A 19,891-nucleotide genomic window follows, 5' to 3' on the forward strand; every position below is an offset into this window, starting at 1 on the left:
GGCGGAAAAAAACAACAGCAAAAAAAAAAAAAAAAAGAAAAGAAACAGCTTGGCTTTTTTTTTTAAGAAATCAAATGAACAGTACGTTGCTCTACAACACATTTGACCATCTTTTTTTCACCACCTGCAATATTCATTTCCACAGCCCAGCCCCGACACCCCATCCCAAACACACTTTAACGTAACATTTACAAAATGACAGATGACCAAACTGAGAACTAGACCCACGAGGGGGAGGAGGAGAGGAAACTAAATGTTGCTCTAGCTGAAGGGGGCAGAAAACATCTGGTTATTCACCGTGTTACACATTCAGGGCAGGAGACTGGGACACCGCTGTGTGGTTGTGACAAGGAAGAGACCCACGCTTGACCTTTGACCTGTGCACAGCCCCTCAACCATGTGATCGGGGAGTAAACGAGAAGCAGTGACATCCTGCACACACAGGTGCTGCTGAATACACTGGAGTGACAAAAGACACACATGAACAGCATTCAGAGTCGGACGATGAGGTCAGAGAGTCAGAGCGTCGTTAAACATCTGCAGTTACGCATCATAACTGACGTCAAATGAAGTTTGTTAGCAGAGCGTCCATGTCTGTCTTCCAGATCGCATTTTTTCGGACAAAAACAGCACGTGAATGCATCGCTGTACAGCAGCCAACTTGGCAGCCCTGGATGTCGGACTTTCTCCCCCAGCATGTGAACGCACCAGTAATCAAACATGAGCCAAGATCATGTGGCTTCAAGTGGCAGAGCTGCGACTGCTGCACAGAAAATAAGGTTCGTACAACACAGATAGTTTAAAGCACGACTTCAGGCAGAAACGACATAATTTGTATCACCTGCTCACTCTGAGTTGTGTTGAATGTCTCAGAAAAAAAAAAAAAAAAAAAGATTTTCAACTGCATGCATGCCTCACATTGAATAAAGAATCCAGAAACACCATTTCCATTTGAATCAAGTTGATCGCCGCACACCCCTAGTGGTGCGCGGCGGTACTACAGGGTGTATGTGAGAGAAATCAGAAATAGAAAAATATAAGAAAATACGTCTTTTTAGATAATAATAGTAAGATTTAAAACATGAAACGGAACTACACTTCTAAAAAATATTTCTTTTTTTTTTTTTTTTTTTTAAATGTTGCGGCAAGCAGTGTGCATTCACAACTTGAACTTGAAGGCTGGCAAGCGATGAAGTTGGACAAAGATGGAGAGGTGGCTCTTATTTTTTTTTTTTTTGTTTTGTTTTGTTTTTCCAGCAAACATTCAAAACAACACGTTGTAAATTCATGATACAAAATATATCGTTTTTTGTGAAGTGTTCCTTTAGGTGTCATACTAATACACTGAGGCTCACTTGGACCCCTGATTGGACCCCCGGCTGGGCCCTTCAGCATGGAGAGCATGTTGTTATAGATTACAGATTAGGACTTTGGGACTAGAGGAATTTTTTTTTTTTTTTTTTTTTTTTTTTTTTTTAACACTGATTGTGATTAACAGCACAGCAAGTGGGGGCAGGGGAAACTGTCAGTGGTGATTACTTAAATTTTTCTACGGTCTGATGATCTTATATGTGAGGTGTCCCACTTTATTCGAGAGATAGAGGGTTTTTTAGGTTAAAACACATCAGCTTATATAGAGAAAGAGTGAGAGAGATGAGAGAGATGCCCATACACTGTCCACACCGACCCACCGGGCACTGCAAGTCAGACCGAAACCACGAAGCAAGGCACATGTTTCAAAGAAATCACTGACTTTTGCATCAAAAACAATACAAAAGAAGAAGAGAAAGGAACCAGAAGTATTTGTATTATACAACATCGCCACACCTGGACACATGTAGGCAGAGAAACAAATCCAAAAAAATAAAATAATAATAAAATAGAGAGAGAAAGCTGGAAATAACAAATATCCCCTACAATAATTCATCATCTCAGACCAGTAAAGCATGGAGAAGCAAACGGATTGGACACTCAGATTAGATCTGTCGTTAAATCTTTAAAAAATAGCCTTCAGGATGACACATACATCATAAATACACTTTTTTTTATTTAATTTTTTTTTTGCAAATATCCATATATATATAATCTCTATATGATCATAATTTAAATACCACAACTATTCTCTGAATTCTTATTCTCTTGTATGGAAGGGAAGTGGCCGCCGTGCGACTGTGAAAACTAGGCTGTTCCTGTCGGGACGGAGGTGCAAAGAGACAGCATGTTGCACCTTGGTTTTTTAAAATGTTATTTATTTATTTATTTATTTATTTATTTTTCCTCCTCAGGCTTGTGGTCGGTTTGGGGAGCCGACACCAAACAGTCTAGCTTTCACAGGTCTCTGCCGCCTCTTGCTCCGTCTCAACACATATTCATCCCAGGAACACACACTGCCATGGCAACACACTGCACAGTAAGCATGGCTCTGACGATGAAGATGGCGGTGGTGATCATGATGCAGATTGTCATGGCAACACGGGCTGGGGTGGGTGGGTGGGACGAGAGAGAGAGAGAGAGGACTGCCAGGGAGGAGGAGGAGAAGAAGAAGAAGAGGAAGAAGAAGAAGAAGAAAAGAGAGAGAGAGAGAGAGAGAGGAAGTTATAAGTTTTTTCCCACTGTCATCCGTCCTATCAGATTGCTTCTTTCCCTTTCAGTGCCTATAAACACTAAACGCTAAAAAGTGTGCATTGATTTTTATGAACTGAAACACCCTAATTTTATGATTTGAAAAAAAAAAAAAAGTCTTCCATGAGCCTTGAAAACCATAAATTGACTGTTTGTGGCTCTATGCACAATACAATAATGTTTTATACATTTTTTAAATGAATAGAATGCCTTGAAAGAATTTTTTAAAATTAAAATAATGCACCCTACAATTAACACATCACATCCTGAGGGAAATCCTGCGCTGGAAATTTGGTTGAATTTGTTTATTCAAATGAAGGATCCAGTATTTTATTTTATTTTATTTCTTTGTAATTTTTTTTAAAAAAAAAAAACTATGTTCCAGTTTTTGCTAATTGCCCCTTTGGCTTTTCCCCCATAATTTTGAAAAAACAATCAAGTGGATTTGTTCAGATTTCATGGCTTCACTAGACGTTGCTACAACACAAATGGTAAATTTTTTTAATCTCACCGCTTTGGATTTATTTGAAAAGTGTGACACCTAGACAATTCCATAATAAACACAAACAAATATCTCTTTTCATATCAGGGTCCTGAGGACAAAATCACTTCAAGTGAGGGTCCAGAACAGCTCATTTTGACCATCTTTTCCCCTAAAACACGACCTTGACTTTTATTGAATTAAATATTATATTACATTATATTATAAATATAAACATTAGAAAAATTAACCATTAAAAATGCTGTTGAATTTGATGCTCGAGGGAGAGTGGGAACCCTGAAATTTCTTGATAATTGATGACAGCGCCAACTGTTAATTTCTCTGAGGAATGATTTGAAACGATTGGATCCGGCTCATTTCATTGGCAGAATGAACTCTTCCTGTTTCCTGCTTATTCGAATTTCTTCACAGCCAATTTCAGCCCGATCTTTGACCCTGAAGCTCATCCTCCCGAAAACCGCTTGGTGATGATCCCGTCCTACATGACACGCCTGTCGTCCCCGCTCTGACCCTCACGCTCCCTCTGCACTGAATCACCGCTGAGTCAACCTCACCCTGCTAAAACCTTCCAAGTGCTCATCCCAAGACCCCCGGCTGCACCCTCAAATCCTCCTCCAAAGCTCACCGGCAACCTAAAACCTGCCTGTGGTGCCTTCTTACCCCCCAAAGCCCAACCGTCTGCTTCCAGAGCCAACCTGCTGTAACCGTAATCCACTTTAAAACACATTTCCCTCCCTGCCTCTCTCTCTCCCCCGCTAGTTGTGCAGGCTCCCGTGTGTGTGTGTGTGTGTGTGTGTGTGCAAGCTGGCTGCATGAGTCTTTGTGCTTCTCCTGTGTGTGTGTGTGTGTTGGGGGTGAGGATGGGGGATGAAAGCAGAGGAAAGCAGAGAGTATGGATGCAGCCAGGACAGCAACAGGACGAGGAAATTGAACTTGATCGTGGAATATGGATAATCCACATGTTTAATCTGAATGCCTTCTGGTGCACACATCCATCAATCACACCGTCTCTCTCACTCACTCACACACACACACACACACACGCACACGCACACCTCAGGAGCAGAATAGTCTCGTTTTGGTCATAGATAAAATTTCCACCAAGTCATTTACATCATCACAACACCAGAGGGCACCATTCCACACAGAACCAAGACATCAAACCAAAGAGCTAGAGATTCATATTTATCGGTATATTATATATTACTGTGCTAATGCAGGACTTTTCAGTAGATATAAACTCTCCATGCTTACAATGTACACATACCATACTATGATTCATTACACGGTTGGTTTTTAAATCAATGTTCCTTTGTTTTTGTTTGTTTGTTGGCCGCGACGGCTCGGAGAGTCCACTTGGACGCGAGTTCTTTAAAGACTCCTGTTTTGCCATTTCGTTCACCTCCATTTTGTTGCTTTTCTCCGCTGTCTCTCCATCTTGTGGTTTGTTTATTTATTTATTTATTTAGCTTTTGCGCTCCTTGTCAGTTGTTTTTTTTTTTTTTTTTTTTGGTCCTTATATTCTCCTCTTTAGCGTCTTTCTCTTTATCCATTCCTCTCTCTCTGTGTTCTTCTCTCTGTCATGAGGTTGTCAACAGGCCACTTCTCTGTCCGGGCCTGTGCTGCTGCTGCACCATCATCATCATCAGCGTCATCCTCACTATCAGCAGGAAATGGAAAGGAAGAAGAGAGGAAGAAGAGGGGAGTTTTTCCTCATTTCCAGCGTGGCGATGGATGATCGTGGAGCGATAAACGAGCGAGAGGGGATGAGCACGGTGGAGAGAGATGGACGAAGAGAGCAGAGAGAGAGAGAGAGAAAGAGAGATTGAGCGAGGCGTATTGCCTGTTGTGCCTTCTGAGTCACTCCTGATGCGGCGTTGCCATGGAGACATGCTGACTGGTTGTCAAGGTTACTCCAACATGGCGTCCAGCTGGTCGGCCAGGTCGTCAAACATGCTGCCGATGTCGTCGAGGATGCTGACGGTGGTCTTCTGCTCGGCCACAGAGCTAAACGCACACACACACACACACACACACACACACACACAGGCAGAAAATGATATCAAGTTATGAAGATGTAGATAAAAATAATGTGTGTGTGTGTGTGTGTGTGTGTCCTTACTCCTCCTGCCGCAGTATCTTATCCTCCACGGCCTGCAGCGCCGCGGCCAGCGACGCACTCGTCTCCTCCAGCTTCTGATGCACCAAGGAATCCACCACAAAATCTGGTGTCGTGGTGACCCCGCCTCCCGATGGGACCCCGCCTCCTGTCGTCCCGCTGTCCAGCGACACACCCCCGATGGAGGAGCGAGGGGGCTTGACAGGCGGAGGGGTCGGGCTGGGGGTGGCGGGGGTTTGGGGAGTCTGGGGTGTCTGGGGCGTGGTCGGGGTGATGGGGGTGTGGGGGCTCTGGGCGGGCGGACTGGTCGGCTTGGTGCTGGGCGGGCTGGGGGTGTTGGAGTGGGGGAGGGAGGGGGGAGAACTGCCCTGTCGGGCCGGCACGGAGTGCTGCTTGACCGGGGCAGGAGGGGTCGGCGTCGGGGAGGGAGGGCTGGTCAAGGAGTGGATGAGCTTGGCCGGTTTGGGGGCGGTGGGCGGGGGCGCCGGTTTGGGTGAGACCGGGGGAGGAATCTTCTTTCCGTCACCTACAGAAATGGAGGGAAAGATATTAACAAAACATTTAAAAAAAGCAGAGGTAATAAACACGTACCAGCAGAAAAAAAGAGTTTTTTTTTATTTTTGGCTCAGGTGACACCCTAAACCCTAAGCCCTATGCTAGGAGAACCTGAGAATCATGTTTGTTAGTTTTTTATTTCCTGGTCATGAGGATGTAAGAAATGTACTTTTTAGTAAAATATCCTCCATTTCTGTTGATTTCTTTTGTCTGGATGAATATGAAAAACTTGAGTTGTGCATCAGGAGGGGAACCTTTTCTGTGGCAGATTTCATTTGCCAAGTATTTCGTTTAAGACCTGGTTTGTGCAATAATCTGTTACTGTGAAAAAAAAAAAAAAATTGAAGTCGGTGTCTTGTAAACTCATGTGGGCCAGGCACTTTTGTGCACCCAAAATTAATTAATCAACTAAAAACTGATACTGTATAGACTTGTGACTCAGACAAATGAACAGCCCTCTGATTTGTTAAAATATAAATAAAACTGGTGAATCCAAATAAAAAAGCCCAGTGTGGATCTTTAAAGGTCCCTTTAAAGGGACACTAAGTGAGGTTTTTACTGCCCCATGGCACCAAATTAATATTATATATCTGAAAGGGCTTGATAGTCTGAAAGTTATGGCTCAATGAAATGTCAGGTGCTGAGATTTCTGGCTTTTAAAACTCACTTGATATTGGAACAAAAACTCCCCAAGCACTGGATTCTCCACTGCACAACTTCAACTAGTCAGACAAATGTCCTTGGTTACTTGACAACCCTCTAATCTCAGTGATTTGGAGCGTAAAGTGATTCAGCCAAGTTTCTTCTTTACATTCTAGCCATATTACTGTGTGTGCAAAAAATTGTTGAATGTAACATTGAGATTTTGTTTTATGTGAGAGGTATAATATTTATAATATATTTAAGGAAATATGCAATAATTTATTTTTTATTTTTTATTTTTTATTTTTTTTATGTGAACTATGTTTATGATCTAAAATTTACATAGTGATCGTTTAGTACCTGGGCTTCCAGGTGTCCCAGGACCTGGCAGTGGGACTCGCTTGTTGGACACGGTCTGTGGGGGTGTCTGAGGGCCTCCCTGCCTTTTCATCTGGGCCAGGACGGGCTTGGGGGAAACTGGAGGCTTGGGCTTTCTCACTGGACCTCCTTCGGTGCCCACTGGAGCTCCCTGGTCAACACTGTCCCGGCGGGAAGCAGCGGTCTGGGGCTGAGCCTGGGGGTGGTGCTGGGGTTGAGGTTGAGGCTGAGGCTGGGGCTGCTCTGTCACTCCAGCGTCTGACACAGGACGACGTTTCACAGTGGCCGTCCCGTTCTGGTAGGGCACAGGCTGCGAGGTGTTAGGCGGCCCGGTGGAAATGGGTTCTCCATTGGTCCCAGCGAGGTCTGGGAAGCCCTCAGGCTCTTTGTCGCGACTCTTGGGTCGTCGTTTGACGGTGGACGACTCCTGGAGGGTGAAGCGGGAGCCGTTGGGTTGGGGCTTGGAGCTGCGGGAGCGCCGCTTTAGGGTCGCTGTGGCGTCCACCCCGGACAGGTCTTCCTCTGTGTAGCCGTCGTCTCCCTGGAGAACCTCACCGTCACCCTGGGGACCCTGTCCGTCGCCCTGCAGACAAACACAAAATAAACACTAACGGAAAAATTCATACATTCTTGACACTTGGTGAATTATGCACAAACACAATCAAAAACAAACATAGATACATGGATTACATTGAAATCCAACTCTTACAGAAGCTTACAAAATGGAACTGGACTACATTAATTATATTTGAATATCTTACATTGGACGGACATATATATACAGTTAAATAGATAGCTAGATAGATAGCTAGAAAGATTGACAGATAGATAGATAGATAGATAGATAGATAGATAGATAGATAGATAGATAGATAGATAGACAAACATATATAGATAGCTACCTGTCCCTCTCCTTCTCCTCGTCCCTGGCGGCGAATGGTTAGGCTTCCCTCCTCAGCGAATGGCAGATTCTCCGAAGAACTGCCGCTGCCCCCTGAGCTAGGGTGGGGGGAGGATGGAGGGTGGGGCGGGGGCGAGGAGGTTGGAGGATGTGGGGGGGATGGAGGGTGAGGGGAAGCTTCAGGCTGGGCGGAGGGGGCGGGGGAAGGTGAGGGCTGGTCTCTCCTAGCAGCTGCCACGAGCTCGGTGACGGGGCCGCTGATGGTCCGCCGTCGGTTCACCACCTCACCATCCAGACCGATGGCATCCCGTGCCTTCCCCACCTAGGAAACACAGAAAAAAATGGTTCTATTGTTGTGTAGCCATCAGGCATGACGCGTACTGTATATAAACAAGAAGTGATAAATGGCAGCCTGTGTAAATGACTCACATTTATTGTCTAGCTAAGCTGTCTCAGTGAAAATGTATGTATTCATGTCTTTAAAAGGGCATCAAATGGCAGAAAATTTTGCTGCCATCTAGTGGTTGAAATTTTAAACTTCGGGTGGTGATGTAGTTCTCCACACGCAACAGTGCTACATCAGTCTTGAGTGAAGTCAACACGGCACACTTATGACCACACAGGGTCAGTCAATTTTTTTTCTGCCATAAAAGATGGAGGGTTTCATTGCCCTTTCATTTTCCAAAGCAAATCCTCTCAAGTGGATGAAGCAACAGTAAATTACCTGCAGGAAATTCCTCTGCAGGGCCATCCCTTTGGGTCCACCCCCTATGGAGGACATCTCCAACATGGCAGCAATGCTCCTCACGCTGCCCATACTGTTTGTTTCCACGGCTGCCGTCTCCACAGAGACGCCCAAGTCGCTGGCCCGCCGCTGCTGGTGGTAGGGCACATCCAGCATCCCGCCTGTGGTGTTGAGAGCCGGCGGCTGTGCATTGGCGTCTGTTAGGTTGGAGTTGGAGCTGGAGATGGCTGAGCTGGAGCGTTTGGGTGGTGGTGGGGGTGGGCCTTTCTTCTTCTGCCGCAGAGCAAAGGACTGCGACTGGCTGCGGTTGACGTTCTTGTCCTGGTTGCGGACGGAGTGGCTGCGGCTGACACGGTGGGTCACCGTGGCGTATTTGACTCCTCCCCCTTCAATGGCAGCTGAGCCCTGACCTCCTGGCACCTCTGATCCTCCTCCTCTTCCTCCTCCCCTCTCATCACACTCACCATCTGAGATGGCATAGCGGTTCAGGCTGTGGGCACGTTTCTTCTGCAGGGCGGAGGGCTCTGCTCCCCCTCCGTCCACCAGCTCAGCCTCTGGTGGGAGGCAGAGGACTGGAACGGAGACCTGGGGCTCCGCCACAGGTCTCTCCCTGACCTCCATAACCTGGGCCTGAGGGTGCTGCTGTGGGTGGGCCTGTTGCTGTGGGTGGGCCTGTTGCTGTGGGTGGGCCTGGTGCTGTGGATGGGCCTGTTGCTGTGGGTGGGCCTGTTGCTGTGGGTGGGCCTGTTGCTGCGGATGGGCCTGTTGCTGTGGGTGGGCCTGTTGCTGCGGATGGGCCTGGTGCTGTGGATGGGCCTGGTCTCGCGGGTGGGCCTGGTGCTGTGGGTGGGCCTGTTGCTGTGGATGGGCCTGGTCTCGCGGGTGGGCCTGGTCTCGCGGGTGGGCCTGGTGCTGTGGATGGGCCTGGTCTCGCGGGTGGGCCTGGTCTCGCGGGTGGGCCTGGTGCTGTGGATGGGCCTGGTCTCGCGGGTGGGCCTGGTGCTGTGGATGGGCCTGGTGCTGCGGGTGGGCCTGGTGCTGCGGCGGGACTTGTGGCTGTGGCTGTGACTGAACCTGGGTGCACGGAGCTCCACGGTGGGTCGGAGACTGAGGGGGGTGTGAGCGTGGCGAATGGGGCCTCTCTGCCTGGATGAGCTGGGAAGACGGCTTGGGTTTTGCCTGGGGGGAAGCTGCGCTCTGGACAGAGGAGGTGGAGGAGGAGGAGGAGGTTCGGGTCTTGGTCGGGGTGTGAGGAGGAGTGTAGGGAGGTGCGGGCTGGGAGTGGGAGTGGGAATGACGGTGTTTGCCTTGAGAGGAAACGCTGCCTCTGTGGGACGAGGTGCTGCTCTGGCTGCTCTGCTGCCTCATGGTCCGTGCCTCCTTCTTAGGCGGCCCCCCTCCCCCTCCTGACACCATGTCATCATGGTCCTTGCTGAGGCTACGGGTCCGCTGACTTTTGACCTCCGGGCCGGGCTGAGTCATAGCGCTCTGTAGTTCAGTGCTCAACTCGCTGTCCTGGAAGGTGCTCATCTTAGGAGACATGACCTCTGCAGAGGGACGGACAGACACACAGATCGTCAGACAGAGACAAAGAGAGAGAAAAGGTTTACTCCGAGTTAATGAGTATTTAATGGGACAGGAGGCCATGGCAGCAAATAATGCACAAAGTTGCTGTCCACTGAGTCCAATAAATTAATTACTTTGATGGAAAATGTCTGACCACAGGCAGATCTCATTAGAAAAAGCATGCACAAATTCATTACATTTAAATGAATGACTCAGAAACTTTTGCTCATCGTTAAAAGCTTAGCCTCCTATTTTCATTGGAGACTATCAACTGTGACCTCACCGTCAGGGGGCGGGCTGTCAATGGACATGACGTCCTGCTGCTGTGTGATTGGCGGGGGCTTCTTCCTGAGGGAGCCCCGCCCCTCCGAGCTGCGCTGCATTTCAGCCAGCCGCTTCACCGCCAGCATCAGCTTCTTCTGGTGGCCTACGCCCATTGACAGATCAGGATCACAGTTCTTATTTAATTCTGATGATTTTACAGAAGCAAGTGAGCAGTGTGTACCATCATTTTCTATTATTTCTGTCTTTAAGCTGCACAAAATGGAGACAAACGATGGCATAAAGACAGACAGAACGGGTGATGACATTTGACAAAAGGTCATCAGATTAATTTGATTCCAAAATGTATTGTGGGAATGTGTTATAACTCCCTGAGATGCCAAGAGTGCTACATCCTCATAATGGCTAATGATTTATTGATTTATTGAAATACTGGAAGTTTTCGGAGGGAAAAAGAAGAAGGTAAGCTTGAAAATATATTGATTGATTAAAACAGCCTATTGACACAATGAAACCAGTTCCTTCACTTCATATTAGATTGAAATCTGTAAGATCACGCCAAGAATGTACATATATTAAACACTCATGCTGTATAGGTGTTATGTTGGCATTATATTTTTCATTTTGCTTTAATTTATGTGCAGCATAGAGCTGGGAGTGTAAATGATGCCTACATCACATTAGGTTTATACTGGACCCAGTCATCGGTTAATGCGTTAGAGGATATTGTCATTTTTACAGCTGTCTCCTTAGAAAACGTCTGCACACTTGGAAAAATAGCCTAACCCCAGGCTCAATAACAAAACTGTCAAATACACTTGCGAATGGTTCAGTGAGCTTGCAAACTCCCCCAGGAAATTTTGCAATGTCATTTTTGAGCAGCTGCAACATAAAGCGCTGTCCTTGGTGCTGAATCCAGTTGGCAGGAGCTCACACACGTGCAAACTGCAGACGCTTCGAAGGAGGTAACAATGACAGCGCTCGTAGCCTGGGATGAACGAATGCATGAAACCAGTGTGGCTCCACTACAAACTGATATGTAGATTACAATCAAAGCAACTGTGCTTCATGTGTCTAACGCTACTCAATAATTACTAGTTACTCAGCTGTGTAAGCTTTTGGTGTAATATTAGAGCTTTGGTCAGACCAGAGAGGTAAGTGATGAAGATCCTGGTTTTCTAGCATAATTTTCGGGGATGTGCATGTATGTGTATATGTGTGTTTGTGTGTGTGAGGTTAAGGGCCAGAGTGAGAGGGAGAGAAATGTACACACTGCTCAATCAATGGACATTTGAGTCTTACCCAACTTGGTGATGCCTATTTCCTGCAGGTCCTCCCAGGTGATGTCTGCGATGAAGTCGATGTTCTCATAGCCGTTCTGCACCAACACCTGGTGGTACTGGCTTAGGCCAATGGCAGACAGCCACTCTCCAAGGGTGGCCTATAGGAGCACAGGAAACATGACTTACTAACTCACCAGGCTAATGGGCAGTCAGACCTAATTTTCTTCGCTTGATGGACTGAAAATGGGCCATAACTGGATGCAGTGGGACACTAACTTCACATTAACTTGACTTATTATTATCATTATTATCATTTATCATCTTTGCCATACCAACAACCATGCGGTTTCTATCTCTTGATGATTTTTGCAATCGGCCAAAGTACAGTTGAATAAAATGTGTTGTTTTTTCATTTCAGGTGGAGAGATGATGAATTATTTACATTGCCATGTGTCTTATTTGGTTGTATATATTTTGCATGCCATGACTTCAATGGCCTCCTGATGTGTGACCCATTAACATCAAAAGACATTAACAATAGCATTGTTTGAGGGGTTAATTCTCTCACAATTTATGTTTCTGTTATACAATGAATGATGATATAATTCTGACTATAAAATTCGTAAAATAGTTCAGACATCATAATTTTAGATCTGCCCTGTCACTTTATTTCATTTCACACAGGCTTTTGAACAGGGCATTTCTAGGATTATAGGTTTGCTGTTTGCCATTTATCCATTATTGCAAAATAAGATGTATTTTATAAAAGCTGGTGATATATAAAGTACCATATTGGTTTATTTCTGCAAAGCTTATGAGCAACCAAGGGACGTATGACCCAAAAACCAAAAAAGCTTAAAAAGCTCAAATAAAGGAAAACAAAGAGAATGCTGAGCGTGTTTGAAGTCTTTCAGATACTCTTTGACCTGTTCTGACCCCCTTCCATCCCTGTGTGTGTGTGAGTGAGAGAGAGAGAAAAAGAGAGAGAGAAAGAGAGAGAGAGTTGTACTCACAGGTTTCTGGTCAGGCAGCCATTCAGTGACACTTAGCTTGTTAATCTCTGATGTTATCTTCTTCCTGTGGCCGGGCTTGGTTATTCCAATCGCCGTCAGATCCTACACACACACACACACACACACATGCATACGCATAATTTAGTGATGGATACTTTGCAGCACAAAGTTTATTATCAACTCCTGAAGACTCCAGCAGACACGCGCACACAGACAGAGGGAGGAGAACTTGCAACACAAAGAAACAACAGACAGGGTGCGATCTGATGAAAGCTTCTGCCAGTTGACAGGAAAGGAGAGGCAATGTAAATGTCTCCAAATCATATGAGAGGTGAGCAAAGCGAAAGAGTACGTTGGCAGTGAGAGAGAAGCATTTTGAAAAGAATCAGCTCAACTAGTTTGGTTCTATAAACTCATTTAAATTCAGCCAGGATCAGTCCAGTCTTCATCGGTGGTCTCCCCGTTTTTAACTCATTATATATTCATTAGTTACTTCACGAGAAAGCAAGTGCATTCATGCAAATTCGGCCAATTAAATACAGATTACAGAATACAGATTTAATTGGTGCTGTAATTAAGAGTATAATGAAAATGCCTAATCTTGTCAAGGTTAATTTAGTTTGGTCGCTGCGTAATTTAGATTGTATCAGTAGTTGTGCTGGACACACAAGGTAACACTTTTACGCACATACATAAACAGTCACCTAGAACAAAGCATGCACTCGCACACACACACACACACACACACACACACACACACACACACACACGTGCGCTACAGTATATATACAGTAGATAACTCATGTCAAACGCAGACATGACACAAATGTAGGAAGGCTGCTATGACATGTCTATGCAGCAGGGAGTGTGTGTAGGGCTTGTATCTATGACATAAATTATTCGTACATAGGTGAGTGCAGCAGATATCTTTGTTCTAGTTCCTCAGAAAAGTCAGCGGTGGTGTTAGGAAGGTTAGGAAAGGGTCAGAACACCAGGGGATATATTTTTAGATATACAATAGGCATGTTTATTTGAATTTATGAGTCTATTTAGTTAAAGCTGCACTGGGCCACTTCGGACACCGGCGGCAGTGACAGTAAGAGAAAAATTTCAATACCCAGAGGTGCTGTAACATCTGTGAACTAAACACAGCTTACTACCATTTGCCAGCCTCGTTGGTGGGTAATCACATTACACCAAATGCTACCAAAGGGAGGAGAGAGGCAAAAGACTCTTCATGGAGCGCTCATTACCGCTGTTAAGAAAACAGTTTGTATTTCACACTTATGTTTCAATTTGCTGCTTCCTGGGCAGAGAAGTCTCCGTCGTCCACCCAGGAATTTGATTAGGGCAAATGAGGCAAACTTACAAGGTCTCAACAGAGGAGACAGGACACATTCCCACGAAATAATTTGGGCCGATGTGTGCATATTTAAACTATAATATTGCTTTGTGCAGCTCTAGTCTAAATGATTAGTTAATAGTAAGATCACATTATAACAGTCTGAGTCATAGTTGGGAGTTAAAATTGAATGATTAGGCCATTACAATATACAGATAAATGCACATTTATGTACACTGTTAAGAATATTTATTTTAAGATATAATGTTATGGTAGCTCAGGTAGCTTTAAAGGGTGTGGGTTAGAGCTGTATTCTTTTTTTGATTTTTGTTCTTCAGTGATCTGCTTTCTTTGTTATTTACATTAAAACTGAAAACACAGCCAGTGAAGGCAAAAAAAAAAAAAAAAAAAAAGCAAGCAGAATGTGTGTGCAACTGCCACTGGGCATTGCTTTTGCATAGCTTTCACAAAGTATGCAAATAAACATATCACCTTTGAGCGTTTTTTTAAGAAAAATGTACAGCCCAAAGTACATGTGCCTTTTTTTTTTTTCTAACAGTGATGCTTATGCATTTTTAATCACATCAGCGTGTTCTAGTGCAGTGCTGAGATCGAACAGAGCATCAGGAGAAAGTGTGACACAAGTCAATACCGGGTCAAGGGGTGAAAGGTGAAAGGTCAAACCAGAGCACATGTGGCAGAAGGCAGGGAAAGGACAGCTGAGTTTAGTTTAGCCTGGCGGTTTAATTGTGCTTGTTGGGGAAGTATCAAACGGACATAGCATACATGCATGCTGACATCAAGGACGGCACAATAGAGTCGTGCGGACTTGGTTCCATTGTGGTCCTTGGAGGTTCCTGTGACCTCTCTGGGGTTCAGGGGTCAGGGTTCAGGGTGCCTTACCTCCGGGGTCATTCGGCTAATGGTGGGCAAGTCATACCCAGCGCCCAGGAAGTTTGGAGCGTAGACCTGCAGCTGAAAGTCGCTCAGCCATTGGACAACGGCCTCTGAGCTCTACGGGAGAGAAGACAGGTTGCATGCTGTCACTGGCTCCATCTCTGGCTGTTTTCCACAGCAGGGCCAAGCAGGGCCAACTAGGGCCACCTAACCCATGAAACAAGGAGCTGCTGCACTTGTACCTTTTTTTGTCCTGTGAAACTTCATACACTGACACTATATCTGCAAATTCCTGTACATTTATTGGTGATTAAAATGGTCCCACTTCTAACTGAAAGTAGTTCTAAAGCACTATTGATTGAAAATATCACCCAATCGGCTGCTGACACAGTGTAAAATTACCAAAAGGATCTCAAAACCATTCTTTTCATGGGAACCTGAGTGACTCAAGAAATGAATTAGGCCTGGCTAACCCTGTTTGGCCCTGTAGTGCAAACCAGGCTTAAAGTTTGGAAGGGGAGAGGCCCTCCCTACAGAAGCTGCGCTGCAAGAGCTGGATTATAAACAGCAGGTTACTCTTGACTGAAAATAGCTAAAAGGTGAAGAAAAACTGAATTTATCTTGTTTTATTTGAGCTATGCTCTGTTCTTAGTGGGGAAAAGCAGCAAACTGCTACATTAAGGCTGGAAAACACACTAACAAGACTGAGCAGAAGCAGAAACGCTCATTATCAGACACTTGCCCTGTGTTTTCTAAGGCTGCAGAGCTTTAAAGGACTAAAGGAAAAAGAAACACCCTTAGATATTCTTTCATATCTATGATGGATCTCGGCCTCTATGATTGTTGAATGTCAGTAGATCCAAAGTAGTAGATGTTGAAAGAGGCTCTTTTGCTCTCTTGCTCTTTGATTCTTGAAGGCTGACACCAAAGCCTGATGTCAACCATTGATGCTTTAGATAGCCGAAAATATTCTGCAACCAAACTCCCTGGAAATATCTTGACATGACTTTGTACATATATCCAGTTATCTCTGGGAAAACACAGCACTAAACGACAAAATGGGTCCAAAATTGTAAGGTACATAACAATTTTGTCTATGTTTATGTCTAAGTGTTTTAGAGTAGATTTTGCCTTTAAAGGGATGGTAAACCCATTCAAAAATGGGGATTTTCTTATTTAATATTATTCTTGAGTACTATCTTCATCATCCAATATGACTGGAGAGTTCCTGTAAGTCAATAACTGTAATAAAATAAAAGAGTTTTAGCTCCCTCTGTAAGGTAACAATATTGCCTGGACACTGGGAAGACCAACCAACTGTCCAGCTCGCTGTTTTTGAAGCTGGTGGAGGATAAAAGGCGCAGTTGAAGAGTCAATCAAACAGGGGTGGGAGGAGTAGAAATTGAGGCCCTGTTCACACTTGGCATTAAAAAATGTCTTGGGTGATCTAATCACAAGTGGACAGCTCTAAGTACAGATGTGAATGAATCCCCAGATGCATTGAGGAAGCATTGAGATCCGATCGCTCGAACCACACTTGGAAGTGATTTTGTATCCTGAGCATGTCCTGAGTGAGGGGAAAAAAAGTCCCAAGGAATCCCATTGGTGGAAAGTTTTCACCTATATATGATCATATAATACCAAAAAACCCTTTTTAACACACAGGTGAAAGGGGTTCAAAATTTTTCTTTCAGATATCACTATAAAAATTCACAAGTTGATTGACACACACAAAGACAAGAAAAAAAGTCAATTACAAGTTCTTTGAATTATTCTGTTTACACATGCATATCACACATTATCTCATTTGATATGAACTAATTGGAATAAATGCCAGAACAGATATTTAAACAGTGAATTAAAAGGTTACTATATATATATAAAAATAGTAAGTTAGTAAGTATATAAGTAAGTTATATATAGTCCAGTTACTACATATATATCTATATATCTATATTTATGTCTAGATATAGATAGATATAGATAGATATAGTAACCTTTTAATCCACTGTTTAAATATCTGTTCTGGCATTTATTCCTTGTATTCCTTATTAGCGCATATCAAATCAGATAATGTGTAATATGCATGTATAAACAGAATAATTCAAAGAACTTGTAATTGACTTTTTTTCTTGTCTTTGTGTGTGTAATCAACTTGTGAATTTTTATAGTGATATCTGAAAGTAAAATTTTGAACCCCTTTCCCCTGTGTGTTAAAAACAGTTTTTTGGTATTATATGTTCATATATAGGTGATTTTCAAAACTTTCCACCAATGGGATTCCTTGGGACTTTTTTTTCCCTCACTCAGGACAAACTGAGGATACAAAATCAGTTGAGTTTTTTTCTCTTGCAATTTCTCCTAGGGTTTTTCATAAAATGACTGGACTACAAGCCACACTGGAGGACCGCCTGCTAAACTGACGTCCTCTGCCTAAGCTGAAGTACGTACTCATCCGCAAAATGGATTTTCGTGGATGGAGTGCACACGAAACATGCAGTCTGATTTCTGACGGTTGAAAACAAAACGTATTCGGTCTTTGCAAACGAAAGTGAAGCATGTGTTTACTTGCATATCGAGCAGGGACGCGAGCTCTGATCACAAGCGGTGAGTCGAGACGCATATGGGGATACATTCTAATGCCAGGTGTGAACGGACGTACTTAGAGCTGTCCAATGGTGATCAGATCAACCAAGACATGTGTTAATGCCAGGTGTGAACAGGGCCTGAGGCGGCGTACTAATTGGATCGGACCCACTCTTACATGTAGCTTTTAATATCCAGCAAAATCATTTTTTTTTTGAGTCAGGAGAAATTAACCTCTGATTCTCACAGTTTCATGTTTTTACATCCAATGATGACTATAATAATAATATATATATATATATTAAAAAAATCTTAGTGAATTTAATTTACCATCCCTTTAACACTGTCTGAGCTTTGGCTGCACAAATGGAACCCGTTTCAGCCTTGATGTGCGGCCTGTGTCCCTTTGATGGGGTTTCCTGTGGCAGCATTGCAACAATTAGCTGCTTCTTGTATTTTCAAAGCCCCTGGTCCGATCATCATCTGACGGTGCTGTTCAAGCAAGGACCCAGATCAAAAGAAATCCACCACAAAGCAAGTGAAGCGGTAATAGAGCATAGGCCACTTGCCGGAAAATGTCGTTGGTTTGCTGCTGGGCTTAACTCTGACTGCTGATGGGCGACAGGGAGCAGAGCTAAATTGTTCATTATAGCTGTAAAACTGCTGTATAACTGCACAGCTGCACAACTCTCCTGCGTTTTCTCCCACACGCTCGCTCCTGTTTCCCTTCTAACTCCCACACCCCCCCAGTCTCTCTCTCTCTCCCTCTCTCTCTCTCTCTTTCTCTCTCTCTCTTTCTTTCTTCCCCCTTTCTGCCTCGGCTTACTCTCACTCTCTCGTCACCTCAGCTCGCGAACTTCTTCCCTTCACATTGACTCTCCAAACTAATTGGTTTTCCCTTCCATCTTCCTGCTCTCCGTCTTCCATCTCTTTTCCCCTGCCGAGGGAAACAGGAGGACGCTGGAGGAGAGCAGAGGGATGAGGACTCGAGCTAACAGATGGCCATGAGAACCTGGCTCTCATGATGGTGGAAAACACACACACTCACTCTCTCACACACACACACACACAGATACACACACAGATGCACAAAAACCACCACTACCACCTGTTTTTTTTAAAAATATGTTCATTGGTTTGTCAAGCTTGACATTGCTATACAATCAGACAAGAATATTAACTTGTGCCTCACATACATACTGTACATACATACACATATGCACACACACACACACATACACACGCTCTACAGTAATTGACAGCTTACTGTACTTGGTGCAGACTTCACACTCCTTGTTCTACTCACCCACGCCATGCACACTGCTGAGCACCTGCCAGCACACACACACACACACACTCATATGCACACACACACTCTCTCTCTCATACGCACATATCTCACCTAGAGTTATGGTAGCTTGAAGAGCACCTACCAACCACTAATATATAGCCATTTATCTCTCTGGAAGCAAAAGGAGGCAAAAAAAAAAAAAAACTGCGATGGAAGAAGAGAAGCTGCAACTGAAAGGAGTGAATAACGGATGGAGAGCGGATTAAAGAGAAAAGAGAGAAGGACAGGATTTTCTCTTTCTCTTTCTGTCAAGATCTCCCACTCACACAATCATACAAAATAGAGCTGGAGATCTCCTCTTTCACACACACACACACACACACACACACACATACACACACTCACACCTACATCTACACACTCACCGTGTCATGGCTGCATCCAAATACTCGCAACACGGACGAAGCCAGTTGCGAGAGAAACCGTTGGGACAACATCTTGGTGTTTGTGTGTGTTTGTTTGTGTGTGTGCGCTCGTGTTTATGCATGTGTGTGTGTGTGTGTGTGTGTGTGTGTTTATGTGTGTGAGAAAGAGTGTTGTTGGTCAGTGTTGAGATTAAGGAGCTACATCCTCATCTTGTAAGTGGATGTTGATACTGGTGAATATATGCAGTACACTGTGTGTAATGTGTGTTTGTGTGTGTGTGTGTGTGTGTGTTGTGTCTGAGAGTGAGCAGAATGCATCTGAGGGAATTTTGGACAGTCCTACCTTCCCTTCGCCTTGCCCCTCCCCTTTCCTGGTTGCCGTGGCATCGTAGGGCGGGGCTTCGTGGAGTGGACATCCCGATTGGCTCGACGTACGAGAGGAGGCAGCCGAGCCTACTGGGAGAAACACGATTGGCTGGTTTGAACCTATCACCTTAACACTCGTGTCAATCACCCGACGGGATTCCCCGGTTCCCCAGCTGACCTCCTGCCCTCTTCCCCCCACTGATCTGCGGTCAGTCCCCCTCACCTGCCTGACAGCCAACCAATCAGGTGCCCGTCTTCCCCACCCTGTCCTCATCAACCAATCACATCACTTGTACACTTCCTCCTACATCCCCTGGCTTGGCCATCTGTCTGTTAAAGCAGCCAAGATCGCTGCGTGAGTGCGTGAGTGCGTGCG

The 19,891-nt window shown here is 44.7% G+C and overlaps 1 protein-coding gene across 2 annotated transcripts in view; it reads right to left on the minus strand.

Annotated features, from left to right (window-relative positions):
• Nucleotides 1-1,131: 1,131 nt before the first annotated feature.
• caskin1 (CASK interacting protein 1) overlaps nucleotides 1,132-19,891 on the minus strand; it is a 136,079-nt gene continuing 117,319 nt past the window's right edge. For both annotated transcript variants that reach the window (XM_030058905.1, XM_030058903.1), the window contains exons 14-23: nucleotides 19,493-19,605; nucleotides 14,854-14,964; nucleotides 12,609-12,710; nucleotides 11,615-11,753; nucleotides 10,314-10,457; nucleotides 8,444-10,011; nucleotides 7,721-8,041; nucleotides 6,801-7,401; nucleotides 5,247-5,769; nucleotides 1,132-5,131 (exon numbers count right to left, since the gene is read on the minus strand). In XM_030058905.1, coding sequence (XP_029914765.1) covers nucleotides 5,035-5,131; nucleotides 5,247-5,769; nucleotides 6,801-7,401; nucleotides 7,721-8,041; nucleotides 8,444-10,011; nucleotides 10,314-10,457; nucleotides 11,615-11,753; nucleotides 12,609-12,710; nucleotides 14,854-14,964; nucleotides 19,493-19,605 — 3,719 coding nt within the window. In that variant the 3' untranslated portion in view covers nucleotides 1,132-5,034. The remainder of the gene's footprint in view (nucleotides 5,132-5,246; nucleotides 5,770-6,800; nucleotides 7,402-7,720; nucleotides 8,042-8,443; nucleotides 10,012-10,313; nucleotides 10,458-11,614; nucleotides 11,754-12,608; nucleotides 12,711-14,853; nucleotides 14,965-19,492; nucleotides 19,606-19,891) is intronic.

The sequence above is a fragment of the Myripristis murdjan genome, chromosome 8, assembly GCF_902150065.1.
Source record: "Myripristis murdjan chromosome 8, fMyrMur1.1, whole genome shotgun sequence".
NCBI classification, from domain to species: Eukaryota; Metazoa; Chordata; class Actinopteri; order Holocentriformes; family Holocentridae; genus Myripristis; species Myripristis murdjan.